Source organism: Megalobrama amblycephala, linkage group LG6 (assembly GCF_018812025.1).
Source record: "Megalobrama amblycephala isolate DHTTF-2021 linkage group LG6, ASM1881202v1, whole genome shotgun sequence".
Taxonomy (NCBI): Eukaryota; Metazoa; Chordata; class Actinopteri; order Cypriniformes; family Xenocyprididae; genus Megalobrama; species Megalobrama amblycephala.
This window is the reverse complement of record NC_063049.1, coordinates 10,793,714-10,813,941: the sequence shown is the minus strand read 5'-3', so window position 1 is coordinate 10,813,941 and position 20,228 is coordinate 10,793,714. Positions and strand designations below refer to the sequence as shown.

The following is a 20,228-nucleotide window of genomic DNA, read 5'->3' as shown; positions in this document are numbered from 1 at the left end:
TGTTGTCAAATAAAACAGAGGCTAGCTAGACCCTCCCTCCTCCTCCCCCTCCCATCCGTGCTTCCTGAAACAGTCATGAATGCGAATTTAAAATCATTCTTGTCGGTTATTGGCTGGAGCATGTTTATTATTATTCGTGGTCCAGGCTGCACCAGTTTGTTTTTATTGCCGTTTTCGGAGCTTGTGGCGACTGCAGAGACCGCGTTTTTTTACAGTGTGTTCAGGGGACAGGTAGCTAGCGGATAGTGAGGAGATGTTTGCTGTATGTGACAAAAAATGTTTTGGCCTAAAAATGCGTGACATCACTTAGAGCACCTTTAAGACAGTCCTACTCTAAGAGGATGTTAATTGATAGTCTGTGCGTTTGTTAAAAGTCATCAGTTTGCACAATTTCAACTTATTTTTTTTAAAGAATACAGATATTTTTATTTATTATAGTCTTCTTATATTTATTATAATTACATTTTATTTTTTATTTATAACAGGCTGCTATTACTTACTATGTTATACTTATTTTTTATACTTATTATTATTAGTTTAAAAAATACTTCTGACATACATTTAAATTGATGCAATGGTGTTTTTTATTTGTCATGTCTGATTTAGATCTGTGTCCTAAACTGATACGTTTAAAGGTGAAGTGTGTCGTTTCTGTGACACTAGCGGAACCTAAACACAAGTCATAATAAAAGAGCACAAAGACTTGTAGAAGCAAACTAAAATAGAATGTTTTCTTTAGAAAATGTGTGTTTATCTCACATTTGCTCATGTAAAACACTACTGGTTATGTTTAGTGTCGAATTTAGTGTAGAGGTTATTTTCAAATGCGATAACCTTTTAGCACCACTCAACAAATATTTCATTTCCGAACTTCTGTGATACATACAACAACCAACTTAATAAAACTTTGCCAGATTCACATTCATCTGTTTCGGATAAAACCGAATGCCACTTAATGGACATTTCACTTTGAAAGTGTCATGAAACATGCAAGAAGCAGCAGCGTAATATCATTTTGCAGAAATGTTGCCACAGGCACGTTTTTCCAGCATGCAAAATCAGCACCCCCAAAACAGCACTAGTGTCAGACTCCACACAGATCGCTGGCCTTCCTCTCTCCCCTCCAGCTAGAGTTTATATTCTTCCCTGCTACGGCTAATTAGCTCAGACAACAGCCTGCCACAAAGACCTCAAAGACCCTAAACGACCCTGTGGGACCATGGATGGATGGATGGATGGACAGACAGAAGAGAGGAGTGGAAGGTACTGTAGGCTCGTGCCAGGCTCTGCTCTGAAAGTGAATAAAGAGTGTGTGTGTGTGTGTGTGTGTGTGTGTGTGTGTGTGTGTGTGTGTGTGTGTTTGTCTGGCTGCTGCACAGAATCACAGCTGTTTTCAAGCGTCTGCTGTAGGCTGAGCAGCTATTGTTCATTTAGATTCATTAGGAGTCAGATGGACCACAATACTGATCACACGCACAACGAAGACAAACATGACTTTGCTTATACAGCAGATAACACAAGAAACATATTGATTTTATATCTTTTTTAAGACCTGCAGAGAGAGGAAAATATATATTTTTTAATATAAAAGTGTTCATGTGTAGGTAAGATTATACTAAAAATACACTACCGTTCAAAAGTTTGGGGTTGGAAAGATTTTATATGATTTTTTTTTTTTTTTAAAGAAGTCTCTTGTGCTTACCAAGGCTGCATTTATTCGATACAACGGAAAATATTAATAAATTTAAAAATATTACAGTTTTGTTTTCTATTTTAATATATTTTAAAATGTAATTTATTCCTGTGATCAAATCTGAATTTTTTTAGCATCATTTCTCCAGTCTTGAGTGTCACATGATCCTTCAGAAATCATTCTAATATGCTGATTTGATGCTCAAGAAACATTTATTCTTACTCATATATTCTCTGCTTAATATTTTTGTGGAAACCATTTTTCATTGTGGAGACCTTTTTCTTTGATGAACAGAGGAATTCTGTTCCATGGGAAAAGAACGGAATTTGTTCAAAAGAACGGAATTTATTTGAAATGGAAATATTTTGTAAGATTGTGAAAGTCTTATGATCAATTTAATGTGTCATTGCTGAAAAAAATATTAATTTATTAAAAAAAAAAAAAAAAAAAAAAAAAACAGTAGTGTATTCTATCAAGTATCCTAAAATGAGTTTCATGTGGAAGCATCTAAATTAACTGGTTCTATTCAAGTCAAAATATTAATGACTGAATCTTTATAAGATTGTTAATTAAGCGGTTAAGAACTACACATTTTTGCTCTTTGCTTTGTGAAATGCTGCATCATGTTTGACTCCCAGTATGCATCTTGTTTTCTTCTGACTGTATAAATATGAATGGTTAAATACACATAAAGAAGACAAGATCAAATGCAATTTATACTCAGTATACAGTAATGTCATCACTTTAATCTTAGGTTACAGGCAACAAATCCAAGACGGAAATAATCTTCCAAAACACTTCAGTCTGTAGACTGAATTAGTTGGACTTGCAGCAAACTTTAACAAACCAGAATATCAATACAGCTCTGCTTTGCAAACACTGTAAATGTTGTTGTCAGAAGCACAACAGGCCCCGTTAAAACAGATATAACACTATTATGATGTAGTTCTGAGCTCACTGTGATGTAACGCTAATGTTGCTGATTACATCTACTGTTTTCTACATATTGTCTGGCACCAGCGGTCACTCTTGACGTTCTACGTACATAAGTTCCCTGTCTCCATTGTTGCTTACCAGCATGTTTAACAAATAATGGCCTTACTCTTCCAATGAACAATTGACATTTAAAAAAAAAATACAGTAGACACATTAAAGAATTACAGAATGTTAGTTGACACAAAAATCTATATGATTAAGAGTCAAATGTCCAATAGAATGTTTATGAATTCTGTCCTCCAAACTAAAATGACAATAAGAAAGCTGGAAAATTGGGAAGCTGTTGGATAGCAAGAGAACAATACAATTATGTACAGTACTGAAGGTAGATTTTAACTGAAAGGTTGAAGTGTGTCTTCAGGACAAGTGGTCAAACAATGGTCAGGTCAGTGTGTTTTATAGGTTATAACTGATTCATTAAAATTTCTGTTGGTCAAAATATTATAATAATAGTTATCTTTATTACTGTTTACAAGTGCAAAAACTACCAAATAGCAATAGCATGTAATGCATTATTATACTGATATGTTGCGGAAAATGGCAAAGTGGCAATGTTCAATATAGCTTTTTTTAAAGTCAAGACTTTAAGCTACTGTATGTGCTTATACGTACATCCGTATTTGTTACTCAAGCAAACATAGAGATATATCTTACTTTCTCAGTGAACACAGCTTAAACTGTGAAGTTTCTGTGTTCATTAGGATCATTCTCTCTATTTTTAACCAGAGCTAAATTCTCTGAGGGGATTCTGTAAAGCCTGTATAGGGGGGAAATCGCCCCTCTTTACAGGAAAAAACAGCCTCGGTGTTTAATTCACAGCATCTGGCTAACAAAAGAACGCTGACTGATCCTTTAATACCGGGCTCAAGACTCGGCTCACTCTGTGTGGCCCGCACACCGCTCGAAAGAACGGCCTTCCCTTCTCTTCAGATGATTAAACATCAAGACAATCAAACTGAGAGATCAAATGAGGCTCCTTTTTGCATCAATCACAATCACAGTTGAATGAGGCAACTGTGGTAACCATGATACGAAAATCACTGCAACATGTACTCTGGAAAAGAAGACAGTCACAAACTAGATCTCTTTTAATGCCTCAATTGTTTCTCCTAGACAATAATGAGATTCATTTGAGTGCAAATGGAGAAAAAGACCTCACATGAGTTTCTCAAGGGCTCTCAGATCTGTGCTCAGATTTGCTGAAGTCTGTAGTCAGAAAAAAGAGCAAACTATCATAATATGAGCACAAACATTTCTCATCTAATAGTTTCAAGAGCAAATTTTGTAAGCTATACTATCTACATGAATTCTGAAGTTCTATCTTAGGGCGTATCTGGTGTAGAAAAGAGCCCATTTCTCATTGTTTAATTAAAAAAAAAAAAAAAAAAAACTCATGTGAAAGTAATTTTCCGAACCCAGGAGAGCACCAGTGAACTGCTGTGAGTCCACTTGGTATGAAGTATGAGTCCTAATGTGTGGAAGTACAGGCCCATTCACACTAAGGATGATAAATATAACCGTAAATAAATTTTTAATAATCTATAACCCAAATAATCTATACCACTAAAGTATCTTTAATGAAAATGAATAAAAAAAAATTAATAACCCGTTCTGATTTAATTAGAATAGCAGAGTCACACCACAACTTTAACTACAACAACACAGAAAATAAAATGCCTTCAGGAAAGCATTCTTTGCATCTCTTACAAAACATTCAGTCATTATGTGCATGTACTGTAATGATCCCACAACCAGTACTCACAGTGGTACTTATGTTGATGATGCAAACATTCCACAGTTCTGACCTAAAAGTATAATATATGCAATTTAACCAGGTGTAAAAATAGCTTTACTGTATATCAACAACAAGTGTCTCATTTGTGTCTATTTTTATTTGTCCTTAGCGCAACAGCTAAGACAAAGTATACTTTTTGTGAAATATAACTGAGAACTCTACTTTTTTTTCCGGGGAAAGCAAATGATTCTCTTGGTGAATTAAACACTGGTAAAACCGGTCTTTTTCACTCTGGCTCACGGGTTACCGATTTTTTTTTTTTTTTTTTTTTTTTTGTAGAATCCTTTAGACGTAAAATATTTACTTAAAGTACCCATGGAAACTTTAAATTCTCAGTGAACTGGAAGTTACAACCTACTTTACTTCAGTATTGGGCCTCATTTTCCAAGTGAAATGCAATATTGAATGAGAGAAATAGAGGGCATGGCATTTATTTTTATTTTGTAAATCAACTTGCACGGATGAATTGTTCGTCACAAGACTATGTGCACTAACAAAGTAAACAGGGTCCATATTGATTTAATGCCGACTTTAAGTTAATATTTCAATAATTTAGCAACACATTCACAGTTCTCTGACAGTTCTCTTAATGGTCACATAATATGCAAGCAATCTGATACAATATTTAATCTTTTTAATAAATGTTTTATTTTGATTGTTTTTATTTAAATGATTTATAAAAAACGAAATAGCAATTATGCTGTCATATATTGTACTATATATTTGAACTGGTGTTATTATTATTATTGATTTGACTCTAATTATATAAAATTAATGAAATAAATATATTACTGTTGTAAATTATAATATAATCGGGCTGCAACTAATGATTATTTTGATAATCGATTAGTTGGCCGATTATTTCTTTGATTAATTGGATAAAAGGACCGATTTTCTTTTTATTTTATTTTATTGACAAAACACACTATTCCACATCCTGCCCAAAGCTATCAGCTTTCAAACAAACATGCCAAATGAATGCTATAGTGAATATATCTATATGCAAAAGAGCTATAACACAAAAGCTATAACCCTACATTAAAAATTAAGATAATAATAAAGATTATATTATATTAAAGAAAAACAAAAACACAAACTCAGTATTAACTGATAAGAGTATGTTCTGCAGGAACAAACACATTCACAGACACAGTAACCTGTTACTGTCATTTCTTTATCCTGTAAATGTAAGAAATGTCTAATATCCCTTTACAGCTACCACTCTCATAAAATACTCTAATTACATGTTGACTTTTAAAACTAAATTAAACGTCCATCAACAGATATTTCAGCAAAATGAATATTTGTGTACTGAATATTAATTGTCTCCCTCTCTAATGCGTCCCATTTGTTTGATGCGCATGTGCGCGCCGGCGCTCATTCAGTAAAGTTAACGCAGACTGTCTGGACGAGCCTTCGTGCAAAATGGAAATACTCGCGAGAATTTGTAACACTTACAGATAAGGATATAACCGTAAAATGAAACTTTTGCGCTGAGGAAACATATCACACATTAAACAGCACACGCATCTGTCAAATTAAAGGATTAGTCCACTTTTAAATAAACTTTTCCTGATAATTTACTCACCCCCATGTCATCCAAGATGAGGTCTTTCTTTCTTCAGTCTAAAAGAAATTAAAGTTTTTGATGAAAACATTCCAGGATTTTTTTTACATATAGTAGACTTCAATGGGCACCAAACAGTTGAAGGTCAAAATTATTTTCACTGCAGCTTCAAATTGTTCTACACGATTCCAGATGAGAAATAAGGGTCTTATCTAGTGAAACCAACTTATCTAGTGAAACCATCGCTCATCGGTCAAAGATTGAACTAATTGTTATATACTTGCACTAGCATATTGCATATAAAATTAGTTCAAACTTTGACCTGTGGAGGGCAGTAATACACTTAGCAGCGTCTATACTGCTGGAATTCTAATAGAGAAGAAGAAGAGAGCTAGTTCAAGATGAACATTTATGGTTAAAACTTATATAATTTTCCATTTTTTTTCAGAAAATGAGCGATGACTTCACTAGATAAGACCCTTATTTCTCATCTGGAATCGTGTAGAACAATTTGAAGCTGCAGTGAAAATAATTTTGACCTTCAACTGTTTGGTGCCCATTGAAGTCCACTATAAGGAGAATAATCCTGGAATGTTTTCATCAAAAACTTTAATTTCTTTTCGACTGAAGAAAGAAAGACATGAACATCTTGGATGACATGGGGGTGAGTAAATTATCAGGAAAAGTTTATTTAAAAGTGGACTAATCCTTTAAGAGCCTGACAGGGCAGGCCATGTCAAACATTATGCTAATGCATTAGCTTTAAGCTTAAAATAAAGAATTCTCATGTTTTGGGCAGTTTGGATCACGTACCTTTCCCGCAGCAGCTCACTCTGTTTCCTCCTCTATTTTTAAAAGCATTTTGTCCATAGAAATGCATTATTCAGTGGTGTAATTTGACGCGACTCGCGGACGTTTTCCGTGCACGGTGGGCAGACGCACTAATCAATAATAAAATTCGTTCTCAACGATTTTCATTATCGATTTTATCGATTAGTTGTTGCAGCCCTATAATAATAGTAAATACTATAGGACTAATATTTTGACTAAAATTCTTCACTTTCACTTGTAAACTTTGGAAATTATGCAAATGTATAAATAAAGTGAACCTAGTGCACATTGTGTTCCCAAATGCATGTTAAACTCACAGCACATGCAGAGATGAAATGTTAATCAAGCCACTCTGAGATGCTGAAAACACCTATTACCATGAAAGCAGTGCCGTGCGTCACTCCAAAACACGCAGCACGATGAACTATATACTTAATTTAACTAAATCTGATAATCACACTTTAATCAGATTATTTGTGCAGCCCCATTTATTTATTTTAATGTTGCATTTGTGTTCATTTGATTTAATTAACTCACAAACCCCCTGTAGTTCCCTCATGAACCCCCAGGGGTTTGCAGACCCTGGTCTGGCTAATAGTATTGTTAAGCAATCATTTGATTTGCTTTAACCCCATAATATTCACACAACACAAAAAACAGGCTCAAATAACACTCAAGGTAGGGCTGGACGATTATGGCCTAAAATCAAAACCTCGATTAATTGAACATTTTACCTCGATTACGATTAATAAGCGATTATTTTGTTTTTTTATTACGCAGCGCGTCTCACAAATGTCTCCATGGTTGCAAGGCATGCTCCCTGTGCAAACGGGGTCACAGCCGCTGTGTAATGTCATTGCCTGCTGCACCCATGGTACAACAGCAAAGTTCCTTGATTATTACGCCGAATGAGAGTATAGTTCCTTGCCGTATCGGCCTAGAAAATCTCAATTTCCGTCGGTCTTAGTACACGATGTAACTACAGAAGAGTCAAGTTTTAAATCGGAAAAATATCGAAACTCTTTGGTCATTTTTTTGAGCGAGATGCTATAGACCCCTTAATGGCCTACGTCACTGTGACGTCACCGCTCTAGCTGGAGGCAAAACATAAATAAGAACTCATAGCAGTCGTGCTAAAAGTTTGAGGTTTTGACTTTAAAATGTCGTCTTGTTGTGTTTTTGGCTGCCAGAATATAAAGAACAGGACAAAATCCCCCGAACCATCCGAAAGTAATTCATATGTTGTCTAGGAAATATCCAAAACTTAAGTTAATTTACAAAAATAGCTGTCATGGTCCCGCAGAGTCAGTGACTGTACATATTCGGACAGTTCTGAACCTTCTTCTGCATCTATGTTTAATAAATCCCTCCTAAAACATGCTAGCTTACGCTTGTCAACATTGAGTCCAGCGTCTCTTTTTGCCTCCAGCTAAGCCCCGCCCACCAGGAAACGTTGCAACGTTTACAAACTTTTAAGGGGTCTATAGGTCTCATCAGATTCAATGAACTATGCTAAGCTATGCTAAAAGTGGTACCGCCAGACCCGGAGATCGCCTGAATGGATTCGAAAACGGTAAAACTCAAGACGGTTTAACTCTAGGGGAGTTGGAAAATGAGCCTATTTTAAAAAAAAGTGGAGTGTTCATTTAACAGGATTAAAAAAACGAAATAACCGACATGGCAAAATTACATCGGTTAGAGTTTCTGAATTTCGGTTTCGATTACTTTTCGATTAATCATCCAGCCCTAACTCAAGGCATAATAAAGAAGAACAAATATTAACCCACTGATTAAAACAAGGCTTTTTGACATTGTGATCTGTGAAAATCAGTAATAAAATCCCATTCGCTCAACTAGAATCCTTTCAGAGAGAGAGTTTGTTAACACAGCATTTCCACTGAGGGATTCATGGAAAAACTACTGCATTTTTACAGATATAAGTCACCTTCCACAGCCCAATGAGAAACGTTACACAGTAAGCCAACACGTGACTCATATTAGGGGGCTTGGTGGTCTAGATTTTTCCAGCTGATAGAAAATCTAATGTCTGAATTTGCAATGGTGTATTTAGGGACACATTGCACAAAGTGTGTGTAAGATGAGGTGGACAAACACCACAATTCACTTATAAACAGAGCCATCTGTGCATGGGTTTAGTCAAGCTCATGAGGTCATTTTTAAAGGGTGAAAGTGATTGTCAAATTATTTTTACCTTCTCTTTTTAATCTTGAATTTTGCCTCCTTTAAAGAAAAATTACTTGGTTCCATCAAGGTCAGTCTTGTGTTTTGGAACAATCCTGTTGTTTCTCAGATTAATTACTCATGGTAAACCTAGCTGTATTTTTACAAGCAATAAACTTGCCTTGTGAGACACATTCCTCTTTAAAGCCATAGTGAAACCCATCATCGTCCTTTACCATGCAGAAATGGTGAACAGCCACGTGTGACTGCTATGGTAACCAAACTAGTGCCCGGCTGTTAGTCTGGGAGCCGTTACTTAATTGCAAACATGGTCGTGACTAGGTTTTACATTCAAATAGAGACATACCAGCTGGATCTATCCCAGCCAGAAGCAAGCTTAATTATTCCCAAACTATTCTCAAAGAAAAAAGACCTTTGGATATAGTTTGAAACTGATACCAAGGATACAACAAGCAACTGAATATCTGTTAAAGGTGCCGAAGAACATGTTTTCAAAAGATGTAATATAAGTCTTAAGTGTCCCCTGAATGTGTCTGTGAAGTTTCAGCTCAAAATACCAAAATAATTATTAATTTTTTTTAACTGCCTATCATTATAAATGCACCGATTCAGGGTACGCGGCCTCTTTAAATCTCGTGCTCCACTCCCCAAGAGCTCTCGCTTCCTTAAACACCATAAACAAAGTTCACACAGCTAATATAACCCTCAAAATGGATCTTTACAAAGTGTTCGTCAACATGTCTAATCGTGTAAGTATAGTATTTATTTGGATGTTTACATTTGATTCTGAATGAGTTTGATAGTGCTCCGTGGCTAAAGCTAACATTACACACTGTTGGAGAGATTTATAAAGAATGAAGTTGTGTTTATGAATTATACAGACTGCAAGTGTTTAAAAATGAAAATAGCAACGGCTCTTGTCTCCGTGAATACAGTAATAAACGATGGTAACTTTAACCACATTTAACAGTACATTAGCAACATGCTAACGAAACATTTAGAAAGACAATTTACAAACATCACTAAAAATATCATGATATCATGGATCATGTCAGTTATTATTGCTCCATCTGCCATTTTTCGCTATTGTTCTTGCTTGCTTACCTAGTCTGATGATTCAGCTGTGCACAGATCCAGACGTTAATACTGGCTGCCCTTGTGTAATGCATTGAAAATGGGCTGGCATATGCAAATATTGGGGGCGTACACCCCGACTGTTACGTAACAGTCGGTGTTATGTTGAGATTCGCCTGTTCCTCGGAGGTCGTTTAAACAAATGAGATTTATATAAGAAGGAGGAAACAATGGTGTTTGAGACTCACTGTATGTCATTTCCATGTACTAAACTCTTGTTATTCAACTATGCTGAGGTAAATTCAATTTTTGAATCTAGGGCACCTTTAATAAATCACTGTGACTGGAAATGAGATTATTTGACTTGATAAAAAGTGAATTTTACAATGCTTAATATTTTCTCATATCCCAGTGTAATGTGCAACTACTGTATAATTAAGCCATATGTTTATTGTGAATATCAAAACATGTTTGCTTTAGCTTCAAAACCAGCCCAATGTTCGACTCACCTAATGCTGTGAGTTTAGTAAGGAACTATCCCAATCAAAAACACTGGGCCCTTTAAATGTGAAGAGTGTCATTTTGCTCCACTAGACCTGTGAATGATTTACTTATAGTTGTTTCTGCACATGATAAACTGGCATTGAGAAAATATTTCGACATCAAAAACATCACACGCACATAAAACACAACCTTCAGAACAAAACAAAAGCCAAACAGTCTCAATTTCATGGCCAAGGTCACATATTGTGTTCTCGTGATATATGATTTCAGAAGAGTGCATGAACCATGCAACAAGAATAAGGAAATTTTCTTAGTGGACATTAGTTAGACCCTGCCTTCACTGTAATACAAAAGTCTTTAACCCTGCTACTGGAGACCCAATGTCGTGAAGAGTTTAACTCAAACACACCTGAACCAGCAAATCAAAGTCTTCATGATCACTTGAAAATCAAAAAGTTAATATAACCGTGTTGAAATAATGGCCTAATGGTTAGAGTCAGACTGGTAACCCAAAGGTTGTGGGTTCGAGTCTCAATACTGATGTGCCCTTGAGCAAAGCACTTAACCCCCAATTGCTCCCCGGGTGCCACAGTAATAAAAGAAAAAAAAAAAAAAGAAAAAAAAAAAAGGCTGCTCTCTGCTCCGGGTGCGTGTGTCTACAGTTCACTACTCACTACTCCTAATGTGTGTGCACTAATTGGATGGGTTAAATGCAGAGAACAAATTACGAGTATTGGTCATCATACTTGGCCTTCATATGTCACTTTCACTGTGTCCAAAATCACCCCCTAAGCCCTTATACATAGTTTCCATGACAGAGTTCAAGATAAATCTATTCATTACTACTGGAGCTGCCATTTCAAATAATTATTAAACAGCAGGCACAAACTATGCAAAAGCAGCAGTCCTTCCGGCGCACTCAGTGTCCAAATTTGCTCACTCGCTTTCATTTACTCCCTCGAGTGAAATATATTAGTGGACTAATGTAGGAAATAGTGAATGAGGGTAAAGGGGCGATTTTGGACACAGCTTGGGTTTCCGAAAAAAAGGATAAAGACCTCTGCTGTCAAAAGCTGTTAGCGGGGCGGTACCTTTCAAAAAGTGCCTAAAGAGCGCATATTAGTACATCAAAGGTATACAGTGGGTACGGAAAGTATTCAGACCCCCTTAAATGTTTCATTTTTTGTTATATTGCAGCCATTTGCTAAAATCATTTAAGTTCATTTTTTCCCCCCTCATTAATGTACACACAGCACCCCATATTGACAGAAAAACACAGAATTGTTGACATTTTTGCAGATTTATTAAAAAAGAAAAACTGAAATATCACATGGTCCTAAGTATTCAGACCCTTTGCTGTGACACTCATATATTTAACTCAGGTGCTGTCCATTTCTTCTGATCATCCTTGAGATGGTTCTACACCTTCATTTGAGTCCAGCTGTGTTTGATTATACTGATTGGACTTGATTAGGAAAGCCACACACCTGTCTATATAAGACCTTACAGCTCACAGTGCATGTCAGAGCAAATGAGAATCATGAGGTCAAAGGATGTGAGTGTGTAGTAGATGAGTAATATTACAAGTATTGTGGCACTTTCCATGAAAGTGGCTCACTTGGTATACCGTAACACATTTTCTTTTAATAAAAAACAATTATAAAATAATTATAAAATAGACAACTATAAAAATATAATTTTTTTTTTTTTTTTTTTAAATAATAAGGCTAAATCTGCATCTGCGTAACTTTGTACCATTTCAATCATTCTGATGTTTGACTTATTTTTAATTTTAACATTTTGTATATTCAGTTCTGGTGTTTATTTAATGTCTATTTCTAGCACACAATTTTGGGTTGAAATCTGTAATTTATACAGAATTAGACAAGTTTTAAAAAGTGCAAACCTACAATGAATGAGTCTGACCTCATGAATTGGACAGTTAACATTTTTTAGCCAAGATCAAAGTCTGACCTAAAAGAACCTTACACAGAATCCCTGACTAATGTCAGGAGCTAACTACTGGAATAAAAAAGTGCCAACACCACAAAACATTATGAGCTGAAAATCATTCTGACCCAGTTGGACCCGAAACATCTTTCCATCACCATAAAGCAAGCTAAGAACAGAGCAAACAGCTACTTATGAAAGCTGAGAGCTTGTAAGAAGCATCATAAAAGCAGTTTAAGAAATATCACCTGTACTGCCCAAACTAGCATGTACTTACATGCACTTCATATCTCGTTACAGACCACAGAAATTACACAGTTCAGCTTGCTAAACAGTAGGTTAATGTATACATATTTTCCCTCTTGGTTTATTGCAGGCCTAATTCATATAAATATCCAATTGTATTCTAGGTGTTAGTCTGTGTGCACTAAGTTGTACTCTATCAATATACAATAACTGCACAAATAGTTATAATTCAGAGTTGTATTTGTTGTAATTGATCAACTTGAACCCAGTGGAGATAACAATACCTGGCTTGTAGCCCCAGAATTTAAAAATCAGACCTATATATTAATCATCATATTTTCCTCTCAGAATGACCTGTGGATGAAAGCAGCACTCAAGCAGAAGTCGATCGTTAAAAGGATCTTTCTCAGTCAGTAAGGCAAGTACTGGAAGGGTCTGTGGGTTGCCACGCACCAGGGCTTTAAGAGCAGTAAATACCACTCAAAGCTGCGATTACGGTGCTAAAGTGTTCCTAATGCCTCAGCCAAGAAAAAAGACATCATCCCTATGTGCGGCCGCCGCCAGTCTCTGACAGGACACTTTTCACAGGGAGACGTGTGCTCTATTGCTGATAGTTTGACTGTACATGAGGGCTTTTCAAAGGGCTGTTTTACAATCAGTTAAGCATAAAAGACATGACATGCCCTTTTAATTCTTCATAACTTCAAATGAACTCTGCAGGTTTATTCAAAGTGGCAACTAGACAATGTACAGGTTAAATATTTTTTGTATTCCTGCATAAATTTTACCTACATTCTTATAAAAAGTGCCCATAAACCAATAGCACAAAAATTCTGTGTATTTTTCACTTTTTATTGACAAAAAAGATAGAATAAGTAAATAGCTATGTTGGAGAAAGAAATTAAAGGTGCCCTAGATTCAAAAATTGAATTTACCTTGGCATAGTTGAATAACAAGAGTTCAATACATGGAAATGACATACAGTGAGTCTCAAACACCATTGTTTCCTCCTTCTTATGTAAATCTCATTTGTTTAAAAGAGCTCCGAAGAACAGGCGAATCCCAACATAACACCGACTGTTACGTAACAGTCGGGATCATTAATATGTACGCCCCCAATATTTGCATATGCCAGCTCATGTTCAATGCATTACACAAGGACAGGCAGTATTAACGTCTGGATCTGTGCACAGCTGAATCATCAGACTAGGTAAGCAAGCAAGGACAATAGCGAAAAATGGCAGATGGAGCAATAATAACTGACATGATCCATGATAACATGATATTTTTAGTGATATTTGTACATTGTCTTTCTAAATGTTTCGTTAGCATGTTGCTAATGTACTGTTAAATGTGGTTAAAGTTACCATAGTTTCTTACTGTATTCACAGAGACGTTATTTTCATTTTTTAAACACTTGCAGTCTGTATAATGCATAAACACAACTTCATTCTTTATAAGAATGTTCTTTATACTTCTTTATAAGAAGTGTTTAAGGCAAGCGCGAGCTCTTGGGGCGTGGAGCACGAGATTTAAAGGGGCCGCGTACCCTGAATCGGCGCATTTATAATGATAGGCAGTTAAAAAAATTAATAAAAAAAAAAAAAACTATGGGGTATTTTGAGCTGAAAATTCACAGACACATTCAGGGGACACTTAAGACTTATATTGCATCTTTTGAAAACATGTTCTTCGGCACCTTTAACTTTTAGGAACTTCTAACAGTTAAAACCCTACGTGAGTGTACAGTATGTGGGAAAAAGATGGATATGCTTGTATCCAACTTTGTATACAACTTCTGTAAATTTAATAGTGGAAATTTAAATTACAGCAAATATCTGTAAAACAACAGATAATGTCAAAACGGAAATATTCTGTAAAAAAAAAAAAATACAGACTATTACATATAAAATGAAATTTATTTTTAACAGTGTAGTACTATAACTTTGTATTGTTCTGTTACCACTGTAGATCCACACACACAAAAACCCAAACATGGTTATTATTCATAAGGGACAGATCCTGATAGCTAGTCAAAACAGTGGCATTTGCTCTGTGTGATATGTATCAAGACCATGAGAGGCAGGTGATCTTAAAACCCAAAGATTAGGAATAAGAGTTTCCAATCTGCTCTAACCAGACAGTGACGTCAGCCACGACAGACCAGGATTCATCTGCCTGTGACTCGAAGCAATTACCACAACAAGAACACTGTGACTACTATTAAACGACCACACAAAAAAAGACAACAAGTTACCGACTCAGAGAGAGAAGGTGATCGAACAGAGACCGAGAGAGAGTTTTCTCCTTAAGGATACTGAATGGAAACTACTCGTTTGGCTTCCACAATTGGTAAAATAACCACAGCCTGAGGCTCTGTGAAAGAAAGAGACCAAACCAACTCAGTTTTCTTAGAAACTGACCGAGCTCCCCCATTCTGCCACTAGCTGCTTTCCTTGAAGAAACCTGCAGCTCTCTGAATAGTGAGTGTGAGAGTGCGTTAATTGAAAGGGCTTGTCTAGTGTTTAGTGAAGCATTAGCTCTGACCTACATTTATATGTCCCCATAAAACCGGGCCTAGAAGACGGCCAGAACTCTGCACAGCACACTTCAGGTAGCTGAATACTAATCTAATACATTCCTTGCATTCTTCAGTCAAAGGACTGTAGATTCCAACTTCATGACATCATTTCCTGTGCCATGTTTAAGTCAGCATTAAGCTAAACAGAAGTAGGTGAGTATGTTTGGAAACAGCTGCTCAAGACAAAGAGAGTTTAAACAAATGATCACACAAAGCTGTAATCTGTCTTGACAATAGCCATTTAATACTTAATATTAAATAACAAGCTAATTTGCATTAGACATATGGGTGTCTGATTCTCTGGAAAGCAGTGGATGAAGTGTGTGATACACAAACGTTCCCAAGACAGAAGAGAGACAACGCATCTAGACCTCTCAGGGCAAAATATCTTTAAAAAAAGATTTTACTCAAGGAGTCCCTCAGAAGCACTTTCAGCCCCAATGACACGGCCATTTTAACACATTTATAAAGAAAATGACATTAAACTGAAATAATAATAAACACAGTAGCTTTTGCTCTATCATCCCAGATGAAGTTATTTACAATAGGTTGCTGAACATCTTTCAAAGTAACCCAGACAGACACACATGAATCTCAAACATCCCCACACAAACAAAAAGTACCACAGCTTTTTGGAAATTGTATCATTGTAGTGCCATGGAAGTCTTTGAAGTGCCAGAAAATAATACTTTGACATGTAAATATGATCATTAAATTCAAGTACTGTTGTATTATCTGATACCATCACTCTACCATGGAACTGTCCATGGCCAGTCACTGTATAACTAATAAACTTCAACAAAATTCATTTACAAAAGGAATGTAAATAAAAAAAAAAAACAACTACCATAAAGTTAGAATAGAATAGAATAACAGCAAACAGTACAAAGTAAACATCTCTATATGTCTACAAAACAGATCCATATACTTTTGATCATAAATAAATAAGAAACTACAACCAAGTAAATAGAATAGAATAGAATAGAACAGAATAGAATCGAAAGTAAAATGGCAAAGTACGCACCTCTTATGTCTACAAAACAGATACTTTTGAAAGTAAATAAACTACTACAAAGTTTAGTATAGAATATAATAGAATAGAATTGCAGCACAAGTATAATGACAAAGTAAGCATTTCATGTCTATAGAATAGAATAGAATCGCAGCAACAGTAAAACAGCAAAGCATCTCTTATATGTCTACAAAATAGATCCATATACATTTAAAGTAGATAAAGAACAACTACTACTAAGTTTGGAATAGAATAGAATAGAATAGAATAGAATAGAATAGAATAACAGCAAACAGTACAATCACAAAGTAAACATCTCTATATGTCCACAAAACAGATCCATATACTTTTGATTGTAAATAAATAAACAACTACTCCCAAGTAAATAGAATAGAATAGAATAGAATAGAATAGAAGCAAAGGTAAAACAGCAAAGTAAGCATTTCTTGTCTACAAAACAGATACATTTTTAAAGTAAATAAATAATAAAACTACTACCAAGTTTAGAATAGAATAGAATAACAGCAAACAGTACAATGGCAAAGAAAACATCTCTATATGTCTACAAAACGGATCCATATACTTTTGATTTGTAAATAAATAAATAAAAACAACTACTATCAAGTTAATAGAATAGAATAGAATTGCAGCAGAGGTAAAACGCCAAAGTAAGCATCTCATGTCTATAGAATAGGATCGCAGCAACAGTAAAACAGCAAAGCATCACTTATATGTTTACAAAATAGATTCATATACACTTGAAAGTAGATAAATAAAAGAACAATTACTACCGAGTTGAATAGAATAGAAAAGAACAGAATCTCAGCAAAAGTAAAACGGCAACGTATTCATCTCTTAAAACGGATCCATATACATTTGAAAGTACATAAAGAATAACTACTACCAAGTTTAGAATAGAATAGAATAGAATAGAATAGAATAGAATAGAATAGAAATAAGGAAATTAAAAACTTAAAGTGCACATTTTTTTCTTTCTGGTTGTTCGGCTGATAATCGAAAAATAATTATTACAGACCAGCACGAGCGCAAATCTCTCCTCCAGCTCCGCCGGCTCGGGCATGGGCAGTTTGAGGGGCATGTGGTGTCCTCGGGGGTCAGTGTGTTGGTTCATACTCCCTGCGTTCCCCATCTCTCCTCCAGTACAATCACACTCTTATTCTGCGGGTTTGTCCTGTATGTGTCCAGTATCCGTTTTCACTGTCTGTCCGACTTTATCTGAGCTTGAACACTTCATGGAGGTCAGCAGCAGGGTCTGTGAGCAGCTGCATTATAACTTCACAAGGGCAACAAAAACGCAAAAAACGTGTCCTATTCGCATATTGCACAATGTCCGCACCACTCCCAGTGAGATCTTGTGTTCTTCATGATTCAGGCTCGGAAACGCACTTCAACGGACAACTACAGGCGCAGTCGCTTCAACTCCTCCCCGCACGCGGATTTACCAATCCTACTAAGAAGAAGACTGTGCTCATGAATAAAACATGACGTCCTTTGGTAGGCGTAGCTGGTTGACTGAAAGCCAGATACGCTGATAGTCCCAAAAATATTGTCAACAATCCTTTAGATTAATAATTTATTTTCCCTTTAAAACATACACAGATAAAATGAATACAATTCAATAAAAAACATTTTGCTAGTTTACTTTTTTTTTTCAGCGAACAATAACAAACAAGTCTGAAAAGAATGTCTCAGGGGGAATTATTGAAAAGTTACATAAATAATTAAAACTCACACATCTTATTTTGTTTTATAACGGCATATTCTTTGTCAATTCACAACTCTCTGTTTTTACGTTTTGAGCCACACTGTAAACAAATATTTTCATGATTTATCACATTTTGTTATATTGTAAAATCAACTTAATGTTGTTCAGATGAGATTCTGTTGATTAAACCAATCACCTTCATTATATTAACTCAATTTTTTTATTTCAATGAACTTAAAATTTTAAGGCAACCATGTAACTTACTTTTTTAAGTTAACCCAACAATTATTTTTTACAGTGTATTGGAAATAATTTTTCGTTGAGAGTAGTTACTGCTATGTCAGAGATCTTGACCCCCCAAAAATATTTGTTGTAAACAAAACAAAACAAAGGCAACTGTGACTATATTTTTCATAGTTATGTCTTCATATCTTGTCAATTGCTCCTTTATTTTGTACAGTAATGCTAAATACCCAGGGATGTTGATCTGTCTCCCAGAAGAGAAAGCCTGTACATTTAAACACACATCTGTTGAAAGTGAATTTGGTCAACACTAGCACTCATAGACAGATACATCATTTGCCAGCTACTTTACAACAGTCTTTACAATCCTTTCATCATTACAGTCATCTCCATCTCAACAATGATGGCACTGTGTGTCATACTGGTACTGTAAGGTTAAATGCTGGGAAATCTCCATCATCAGCCACATTCATACATTAACCCAATGTAATTTGAGTCTGTTTATTAATGTTTTGACTCCTCATATGCGCAGTTTTTGGAGGATTTATCATATTTTTTAAATTTATATAAATAAATAAAAAAATATATATTTTTAAATAGGTTTTTATACAAAAACAGCTTTTTATGTAAAATTCACTTTATAAAAGACCCACATTTCTAAATTTTATTCATGGGGATAACATGGATAATTTGACATGGTTTATTGTAAGATTTTTGTCCATCTTTTGGAAAATGCAGTTTTAAAAGTAACTTTTACCAGTAGATGGCTGCAGAGCTCCACTATTTGCTATGTGCTATTTGACTGACTAAAAGACATCTTTTCACAAGTTTTTTTTCAGTTGAATTCATATCTAAATATTATGAAATTTATAACAATAAAAGCTACTTTTTGTCAAAGTTTAGTATTTTTTGTAATAAAAAAACATTTTTTCAATATTGTTACATTATGATGAGACCCCACTTAGAAAATGGACAGAATTCATCCTCAAAATCAACATTTTTGAAAAACATTTTTTTTTCAAAAAAAAAAAAAAAAAATGCTAAAAAAGTAGTTTTTATTGTCATAATTGTGATTTCATAATATTTAAATATAAATCCAACTGAAAAAAAACTTGTGAAAAGATGTTTTTCACTTAGTCAAATAGCACATAGCAAATAGTGGAGCTCTGGAGCCATCTACTGGTAAAAGTGATTTTTCAAAAGATGGGCAAAAATCTTTACCATCTTTACCAACACTATACCATGTCAAATTATCCATGTTATCCCCATGAATGAAAGTTAGAAATGTGGAAATTTTATAAAGTGAATTTTATATAAAAAGCTGTTTTTGTATAAAAACCTACTCAACAAAATTTTTATTTATTTATTTATTTATATACATTTAAAAGATATGATAAATCCTCCAAGAACTGCACAAATTTGGAGTAAAAACATTAATAAACAGAGTAAAATTAAATTTGTTTTTTTAAAAAACAATTATTTTGTTACAAAATTACATTTTGTTGCCTGGGGTCTCTGGAGACCCCAAAGACCCTGAGTGTGACTTTTTTTTTTTTTTCAACATTAACATAAAAACAAGATATCACTCCATTTTTTTTATTTTTATTTTTTTTTTAATTTTTTTATTTGTAGATCTAGAAAGTGTTAACAACTGTACAAAGTGTCATGTCATTTGGACAAAGAGAGCATTTTTTATTTTTTTTATTTTAGCAAACGTCGTTTGGGGTATGAAAAAAGACCCCAAAGACCTTATAAGGGTTAAATACTTTATGCACTTTAAGACACATGAGTGTTAATGAATACTTGTG

The 20,228-nt window shown here is 34.8% G+C and overlaps 1 protein-coding gene across 5 annotated transcripts in view; it reads right to left on the bottom strand.

Annotated features, from left to right (window-relative positions):
- The window catches only part of fmnl2a (formin-like 2a), a 114,667-nt gene extending 96,779 nt beyond the window's left edge, over window positions 1-17,888 (bottom strand). For 4 of the 5 annotated variants that reach the window (XM_048192928.1, XM_048192926.1, XM_048192929.1 and 1 more), the window contains exon 1: window positions 17,488-17,887. In XM_048192928.1, the coding sequence (XP_048048885.1) occupies window positions 17,488-17,601 (114 nt within the window). In that variant the 5' untranslated portion in view covers window positions 17,602-17,887. Of the gene's footprint in view, window positions 1-17,487 lie in introns of all 5 variants that reach the window. The other variant, XM_048192924.1, reaches the window with a different exon arrangement.
- Window positions 17,889-20,228: the final 2,340 nt, after the last annotated feature.